This window comes from Diplotaxodon limnothrissa, linkage group LG23 (assembly GCF_057381915.1).
Source record: "Diplotaxodon limnothrissa isolate DT_005_m linkage group LG23, D_limnothrissa_male_GT1.1, whole genome shotgun sequence".
NCBI lineage: Eukaryota > Metazoa > Chordata > Actinopteri > Cichliformes > Cichlidae > Diplotaxodon > Diplotaxodon limnothrissa.
Genome location: NC_140617.1, coordinates 41,478,376 through 41,487,557, shown reverse-complemented (window position 1 = coordinate 41,487,557; position 9,182 = coordinate 41,478,376). Strand labels below are relative to the sequence as shown.

At 40.2% G+C, this 9,182-nt stretch overlaps 1 protein-coding gene across 1 annotated transcript; it reads left to right on the top strand.

Moving 5' to 3' along the window:
* Positions 1–841: 841 nt before the first annotated feature.
* Positions 842–6,353, top strand: cdadc1 (cytidine and dCMP deaminase domain containing 1). Its single transcript, XM_085348029.1, has 11 exons — positions 842–995; positions 1,442–1,542; positions 1,672–1,849; positions 2,553–2,850; positions 3,751–3,957; positions 4,052–4,152; positions 4,356–4,405; positions 5,016–5,185; positions 5,277–5,466; positions 5,785–5,833; positions 5,959–6,353. Exons 1-11 carry the CDS (start codon positions 896–898, stop codon positions 6,063–6,065), a joined length of 1,551 nt encoding a protein of 516 aa, XP_085204155.1. The 5' UTR covers positions 842–895; the 3' UTR covers positions 6,066–6,353.
* The last annotated feature ends 2,829 nt before the right edge of the window (positions 6,354–9,182 follow it).

Here is a 9,182-nt window from a genome sequence, read left to right as displayed (position 1 = left end):
ATAAAAAGTGGTACATTTTGGTGAAATTTTAGTAGATTTTTCATTAATAAAATGTATAAAAATGAAATGTATTTATCAATAAAATGACAAACAGTATCCCACATTCTTGATTTTTAGTTCAAAAACGCTTTGTAACAGTCACAATTGTGTGGTGTGTCTTTAAGACAACGTAAGGTAAGGGTTAGTGATGTCACAGGTATGCGCCACTGCTCTCTGTGGAGAATGAGAGAGTGTATGGGCTCGGAAAAGTGTATGGGCTTAACTGCTTATGTTTAGCAGTTGAAATGATTAGTACTTTGTTGCGTGCTGACAGCCAACCAATTGGCCCCGCCCATGTGACAGCGTCAGAAAATATTTCCGGAAGAAATCCGGAACTGTTAAGATACCGTCCACTAGCGAAGTCACAGAAGAACGGCTCCTTCCCCTTTAAATAAGAGGGAGGCAGTTTCTGCTTGCGGTAGAAAGACATGAAGTTACGTTCGTTCAAGTATTTATCGGCTGTACAGTGTTTTATTAAGAATCATTGTACCATAATACGCGAGTTAGTGCTAGTAATGTTAGCACTGTAACACTGTAACTTAAAAAGTCACCGGTTGCTGAGAGTTACCGTTACTCATCGGATTTCAACGTGACTTTAACTAGTCGTTATAAAAAAAAAATATTCTGAAGTGTAAGTTCATATTTGTACGTGAATTTCTTTATTGGTGCAACTTTATTTACCAAATCGGTGTCTTTTTATGCTTTTATTTTGAAAGCGTCGGTTGAAAATAGTATTCATGTGACTATCCAACTTAACAGTAAAAAGGATACCAAAAGAAAGCTTCATCCGGCTCTTCTCTTGCTGAACGTCAGGTCGACGTATTATATCGTTTTCTGTAGCTGACAGATTGATTGAATGGAAGAAAGCCAAATATGGAACCGAGCCGATCCGGGCCGGTCCACACCGTGTCGAGAAACAAGAGACAGCAGCACCCAGACTGACAGCAAAATACAAGGTGAGCCAACTGGAGGAAGAGTTCTTCCAGTAGTTTAGCTTCATATTTTTCCCTTCTGTCATGCCACAAAACCGCAGCTTCATGAGATACAGTTTACCAGAGAGGCACTTTAAATGGCCACGGCTGACAGCCTTTATTTACACATTACACAATGCTGCATATATTTATCTTAGACTTGGCCGATCATCTTATCCTATTCACATTATATGGCAAAATCCCCATCCTCAGATCAATACACATAGGTCTTCACCTGCGTGTATCTGAAATAAATGTTATATTTTTCTAAGTCTCAGTCAACAGGCCAAGTTAGCTTCGGTGGGGCCTTTAAACCATGCAAACATTAGTAATCTTCATGGTATATATTCTCATCCAAGCATGTGTTACTGCAGCTTTTCAGGAAAGCATTGTGCACAAGATGGCTTAATTCAGCTTTGTCTCTGCTTCAGGTCATGGCCCCAGGTTGTCAAAGGTAAACCTCTTCACCTTGCTGAGTTTATGGATGGAGTTATTCCCTCAGGAGCAAACAGAGGAGGATGGTGGTAATCAGGTTAGTTTGAATATAAAAAACACAGTGATGTATGCAATCTAGGGAAAAAATCATCAAGTTCTGTGGAGCGATTCATCTTTACTAGCACTTGTGTGTAAAATTAATAACTGTAGCTGTACTGTGCTTCAGCTCCATGGGATGGGTCTGGTGGTGGTGCGGGAAAGCAAAGTGGTGGGACTTCATTGTTCAGGAGCTGAGCTCCACGCTGGACAGGCAGCCATCATCCAACATGGTGCTCGCCTGGCTGACTGTCAACTGTACTTCTCGAGGAGACCCTGCGCTACTTGCCTGAAGATGATCATTAACGGTGAGTGGAGAAGGAGGCATGATGCAGGAATGAGTAGACGGCATTAAGGGAGCCTAAAAACAACACGCAGCGTGAATGTGTTTCTGTGTCACACTCTCAAATAACGAGATGTTCTTGATCAGGCAGAACTACATATCTTGGACCAATGGCCTGCTTTATAAACATAGTTATGACACAAATTCATCAAAAATGCAATGTGACATGTACGCCCCACTGATTATGACTGATTGTGATTGCATGAACCAAAGTACCTGCCCTTCTGTTGTCTCACCCTTACACATTCCAGCCTCTGTGTGTTTTGGAGTCCACCACATTGCTGTCACTTTGAGGCACCACCCTAACTGTAGTCAGAATAAATGCAGCCTTTCTGGTACTGCACCTCCTTTCATTTACTTTCATTTACTTTGAAGTGGACCTGTTTTATAAGACTTGGCGAGCAGCCTCTTTATGATCAGATTGGAGGAATGACACATTGAGAAGTGAACACACTTAGAAACTCAGGACAGACTTTGACACCATAATGATATATTTATTTACTGTGAGCGTATGACTGAATATGTCCCACAGGTGTTGCCGTACTGTTGTAAACTGCATTATCGGCATTAAACTACATCAGCAGTTTGCTGAACTTTGGAGCTCTGTTCTCTCATTCCCGGGCAAAGTTAACTAAGATGGATAAATGCTGTTTGCTCTCCTCCTCCAGCTGGAGTCAGTCAGATCTCTTTCTGGCCCGGGGACCCTGAGATCAGCATTCTGAAGTCCACCTCTATGAACAATCCCAGCTACTGCGGTCCAGCTCACTTCATCTCAGAGGAAGCTTTACTAGACGCTGTAGCAGTAGAGAAGCTCAAGTCCAACAGCCGTCCTCACATCTGCATGCTGCTGCAGCCGCTGGCACCCGGCCTAGCACAGTTTGTCACCGAGACGTCCAGAAATTGTGACTTCACAGAGAGGATCACTGATGACGACCCAAAGCAGAACACAGAGGAGCTTTTCAACAGGTACCTTACTATACTTACTGTATCTGCTTCTGCACAGCAGCACTTTTGAGCTATGTGCTGAATTCTCTTTCTAATAAGTTATACTCAGTTGCCTGGTATATTTTAGAGGGAAACCCAAGGAGGTTCTCGACACGCACCAAAAAAACCCCAAACAAACTGAACCTGAAGCAGAAATCTCAGCTGATGAGAACACCAGATGGTTAACTCAAGAAAACGGAGGGGAAAAAAAGTCCAGTTTTCATAAATCAGTGTCAAACAATATAAAATAAATGTGCACATCATTATTTATATTACAGTGTAGTGTGCTAAAGTGCATCAAAACAAATGAAGTCAAAATAATTGTTTGCTTTGTAACTGTAGTGACTGCAGAATTAACTTAAATATGAGAATGACGTGGCAGAGAGAAACCTGAAATCTGTATCTGATTCATGAGAGCAGAGTAAATGTATAGAACCAAATTATTTCAGCTGTGTGGTTATGAACAGTCGTAGGACGGTTATTGCTTTCCTAACACTTAAATTCCTGACGTAGGTTTGGTCAGAATTAAAGTGTGGGGTTTGGCAGGTAGATATTAAGAATAAACTCGCTTGATGTTATTATGTATAAAACCGCCCACTATATATTTTTATTTTTTACTTAATATTTAAAGGTGCTGGAACTCCGTTGCATCCTAGTTTAACCTCTGGTCAGACTTCAGCCATCAAAGGGCAAGAAAACCTGTAGATGAGGCACAAAGCAAAGATTATTCTGCAGAAATAATTAGAGAACGTCTTTCATCTTTAAGTTAACCAGAATGAGGAGAAATATTTATTGAGTGAATCAAACTCAAGTCGCGAAACTGCTGGATGACCACAGCTGGATTTTCAGCCCGTTTATAAGAAATATTCTGTGTCGTTCCAGAGAACGAATGAGATGCCTGAAGGATTTCTCCAGACAGTTCCTGGTTCGTAAGTCCCAGCTGCATCAGGAGATTTTGAAGCACATGGGCCTGGAGAATTTTTGCGTGGAGCCTTACTTCTCCAGCCTGAGAAACAACATGAGGGAGCTTGTGGAAGTTTTAGCTGCAGTGGCTGCCGGGGTGCCACAGCAACACTACGGCTTCTACAGGTTAGAAACTCTCAAATTTATCTGTTTGTCAGCACAGACATCGCCACGCGCTTGTACTTGACGCTCATTTGATCGTGTCCCTTCTGTGAACCAGGGAAGAGTCGTCAGTGCCACTGCCCCCTTGTCATGAAGATGTGCCCCAAGAAGTGGCTCGTCACTGCATGATCCAGGCCAGGCTACTGGCCTACAGGACAGGTGTGTTTGGTTATTCATAACACACACTACATTCTTCTACATTCTATTGCATATTGCCTGACAAGCATCATAACAACTGCTGTTTGGCTGCAGGACTTTTTCCTGAGTGATGTCGTAAAGGTTATGATCATTTCTAACAATGACCCTGTCAATAGTTTGCTATTTGTTTCCAGCTTCTTATACATGCATAACTGTCATTTCAGAGGATCCTAAAGTGGGTGTGGGCACTGTGATCTGGGCCAAAGGACAGTCGGTGAGCTCAACTATTCTCCTTTTGATTTGATTTAACTCGTTAATTCATCACAAGAGTAGACTGTTGGCAATTCTGTGTGCCAGTTCGGGTAGGATTTGACACCAGATTACAAGGTGACAAACTGACAAAACCTAATAACATCAGGCTCGTACAGAAGGAGTTTTTTTTTTCTTTTTTTTTGTCTGCACAAAATTGGATTATATAAATCCATTTATGGATGATTGTATTAATGCATTGAGGTTTTCAGTGTGGGTGGATGCAGTTGTGACAAATGTCATGATGATGAGCCCAAAATGTTCAAATAAATCCTAACGCGTTCCTCAGTAGCGGCTGCTCTCTCTGGACAGTTTGAGATGGTGAGTGTTTTTTGACAAAGAGAGAGAGCTCAGTGTGGAAGAGGTCAGGAGACGGGTACAACAGTGAGTGTCCACACTCATCTGTAAAACACAGTCGAGGCCGTGTTGTGATTTGGGGCTGCTTTTCAGCCCGTGGTATAATGCAGATGGAATTAAGAACATTTTATTTCATCATTTAAAGCAGAGCTACCGATAGATTTAACACCCACACTGATGTTGTTAATGTAGTATTTTGATCTGTCCCCTCATCTCAGGCTGGCTGTAACAGAACAGGGTGTCTCTACCTGGTGGGCTGTGGGTACAACGCTTACCCCGCAGGTTCGCAGTACGCCGAGTACCCTCAGATGGACGCCAAACAGGAGGATCGCCAGAGACGTAAATACAGATACATTATCCACGCAGAGCAGAACGCCCTCACCTTCAGGTCAGAACTTGTCAGAAATGGCGGGAGGGGAAACATGAATGCAGAAAATCAGTGTTCATCATCGCTTGATAGGTGTTCCTCCTCCTTTCAGGACACGAGACATCAAACCGGATGAGCCAACCATGCTTTTTGTAACCAAGTGTCCATGTGATGAGTGTGTCCCTCTGATCAGAGGAGCCGGTATCACACACATATACACCTCTGACCAGGACCGGGACAAAGATAAGGGAGATATTTCCTACCTGCGATTTGGCACCCTAAAGAACATCAGCAAGTTCATAGTGAGTCCACAATGTTTTTCTTGTTTTGTTTTTGTTCCCTTTTATTTCATACTGTTTATGTTTGATGTTTGGAGTATATCAAATCTCCATCAATGTAGACATTTCTGCAGCTACAGTAAAGTCCAGGGTGCAGAAACGGGTCATTACTTCAGCAAACATAGCAAACGTAGACTCGGAAAATATGTTGAAAAGGGAGATGTATGTTAATTTATTCTGGTGCATAAGGGGATCTCTGATTCAGCAGCTTCTGGATGTCTTGCTTTTTGAAGATAAGGCTAACATGTCCTTAAAGAATCTGACATTTATCTGTCCTCACAGTGGCAAAGAAGCCCTTCAGTGTCCTCAGCGCCAGCTTTTCATCTTGCCAGTAAGTGGCACCCTATGCCTTTTTTTATTTTAACCATCTTCACAGATACATTACAGAAAGGAGTTATGAATCAGCCAATTTTCCTTTGCTGATTCGAGTTTTAACCACAGTGCCATTTATTGCAGACGGTTGTGTCGGAAAGCACAGCAGACAGACTGAGAGTGAGAGCCCCAGCAACAAGAAGCTGTGCACCAGCATGTCCTGCGAATCACCTGCTGTGAGCCGTCGATAAATCCACGTACCTAAAAAACACCCCCCACAGAGGCAGGTTTTAAACTTGCGTGCCACAGATTTGATCGTTCACAGCTGTAATAAATAGAGCTAAATGTTGTTTCCTTCATGAGCATCAAATCTGTGGCACATATGATTTTACACATATGTATCTTTTCCAAGTCCGGTCATTACATGAGTGGAGAGTTGGAAACAAACTGAAATCAATGCAATGCAATGACCTCAAAGGGACACCACTAAAAGCGGATTAATAGATCCATCGAAGATTAAAAAAATAGGTACAGAAACTATGGACAATTTTTTTTTTTTAAGCGTTTATAAGATACCACAAAGAAATAATTTATTTAAAATAGTTATTTAAACTGTGATATGCAGATCTGTTTGTTTTTGAAACAAATGGAGGGGGGAAAGCTAATTATAAAAATCTAAATAATGAAAAAGTGTGAGATTAACAACACATGCAGCTCCTGGTTGTCCAGGATTGTCCTCGCGGTACAGAACGGTTTGAAATAAATTACTGCTTTTATTTTGAAGGCAGCTGCTGTGAGAGTGTTTGAAAGATGTGTTTCACACTGTAAGGATGTTATTGTTTTTAAACGCAAGCCAAATGCACTGAAGTGAAGCGTGTTGAGGATATGGATAATGCTTGAATGAAAGTTTAAAAAGTGTTCCTGCAGAGCAGAGAGGACGGTCAAAGGTTTGGTTTTGGAGCGTGAAGGAATTTACTCGACTTTACCAACTTTAATTTTCTACATGAACACACTTGTTTGTATTCTTTTCTTCTTTTTTTTTTTCGTTCAGGTATAGTAAACACAGGTTTAAGTGTTTTTGTAACTTGAGTCCGAATCACAGAAAAGGCAGTAACTGTGATTACTGCATAATCTGAAAAATACCTGGAAAATAACACACACTTTCTTACACACACACACGCAAAGCATGCATTCTCATCTATTCTTTTTTTTTTTGTTTTAATTTGTTGTGAATGTTGTACAACAGCATCAAAGTGCAGAAAAAAACAAGGTGGCTGCTTTTAGAGGACATCGTGAAGAATGGTTAAATCTGCTCATAGTTGTAAAACAACTGGTTCAAGTCTGATGTTAAGCTGGTTTGCTTACATTTGCATCTCGTGTGATATTGCAATATACCATCACAACCTATGGCATGTGAACATAGCTGGTATTGGTTTTTGTCATCCCAAAAAAACAAACTGTTTTCCTTTTTCTTTAAGGAAAAAAAAAAGCAAAACAGCTTTTAACGTGTTTACTTCTTCCTTTAAGGAAAGTCTGGGCTCTAATTAGGAGACTTATCATGACTCCATTTCACTTTGTTTTTAAAATTTCTGTGAATGCTTGTCAGATATCTACTGGGAAATAAAATCACATTGTTCTCAAGTTTAGTCTCTGCATTTTTTTTTTCCAAGTTCATAGTTGATTTAAAGTTACAGAAAGAAATCGAAGCTGCTTTAAACTAAAAGTGGATTTTTACTCATTTATTTGATTTCACAGTTATGTTTCACCGCTGAATCCTGCCGTTGGTCGGCTTTGGCCTCGTTCTGTTTGCCGGCGAGTTTACTATGGCAATGGCAAGTGATGAGCAAAAAAAAAAAAAGTTTAAAAGGTGTCAAACGGCAAAAGGAACTCTGATATAGTGAGTTAAGAGGTTCACTGCTTAATCACAACAAATATGTTCTATCAGAGCATATTTTCATCAACATAATAATTAAGCTCACCCTAAAAAGATACTGCAAATACAGGAAAGAAAACGAGTACAGAGAAAGGAAAACACACCAAAACAAACAAAAAAAAAGGCACCTCTGAATCTTCTCGTCCTCTGATAACAACGTCAGATCCAAACCAGAGTCAAACATCCGTTACAGTACAGACAGAAAAGGGAGTGAAACCAAAAAAACAGCTATCTTTACAGCTCTACAGCATCCACACAGCAAAGTGCCTCCTCCTCATGTTCTCCCTCACAATGGCACTCAAACCAGAAACTGTACATGAGAAATGACACTATATATTAAAAAAACAACATCAAGCAGTGTGAAAACAGCGATCAGCTTCAAACAAATTGAATCACCATTATTATTATTTAAAATCATACAAAGTGCTATTAGCCACCAGCAAAGAGAACCAGTGATCAAAATTGTCATTTTCTTTTTTCTTGTTTTTAAGATTTTTGTTTTTAGTCAACAGTGACTGAAATCAGTTTGTTTTCGAGACCTGCGAGTAATTTAGAACAGCACGGATGGGCTCGGCCTTTAGACCGGCAACGAGACTTGTTCCATGTTGGTGTGACACACTGAAGCGACGTTGGCCTTTTGGACTGTATGCAATCCAATCCCCTCAGCTTTAAAGTGAAGAAACAATCAGTGACTTTTAGCTCGCACAAATGAAAATCTGATCAGGGCCATAATAGATGTAAACATAGGGGAGAAAAATAAAGATCATAGAAATTTAGAATCCACTAATCTCAAATGTGACCTAATATGACACATTTTTCCTCGTAAATTCACGTCTCAATAAAATCACGTTTAATGTTCTTAATTATATCAGATTACTTTAGTTTTTCCCCTTAAATTTCAGAATTACTTGTAAATTAGTAACTTCATGAGTTTTTCCTACCCAGTCTGCTACTATAATTTTTGAAATACAAAGTTGTTGTTTTTTTTCGCTCTTACCGCCTCCTCCCTTAACTATTATCTATAATTTTTTAAGCTAGAATACCCCAATACACTGTTGTGGCCTACTGAGCTTTACCATTGTCATTTGGCTAAAAAAAATTGCTTTTACCGATGACCAAGAATGCATTGATTAAGATATTCACGCTGTAAATATACTTCACCTGGTCCTAACCAGACACACCAACATCCTCACCACACATCAACCAAGAAAACAAAAAGTTGTTCATTTTTCTGGTTTGCAGCCACTGCTTTTAAAAATTTACAAAATTCATTTGCAAGCAGAGACTAATAAGATTAAAGAAAATGCTCATCCACCCGGAGGATTTTGGCTGAAGCTTTTTTTTAAACCCCTGGTTCTCCCCCAACAAGGCAAATCAGCTGCCTCCAACACCATGAGTTGTGGCACTACATGCTACAGATGAGATAAAAAAAAAA

What these genes read in the sequence shown, in the direction of transcription:
- cdadc1 (XM_085348029.1), top strand. Translation starts at nt 896, where the DNA reads ATGGAAGAAAGCCAAATATGGAACCGAGCCGATCCGGGCCGGTCCACA. An exon ending in AGGAGGATGGTGGTAATCAG is followed by an intron (nt 1,543 to 1,671) that starts GTTAGTTTGAAT and finishes ACTGTGCTTCAG; the next exon opens with CTCCATGGGATGGGTCTGGT. An exon ending in CAACACTACGGCTTCTACAG is followed by an intron (nt 3,958 to 4,051) that starts GTTAGAAACTCT and finishes TCTGTGAACCAG; the next exon opens with GGAAGAGTCGTCAGTGCCAC.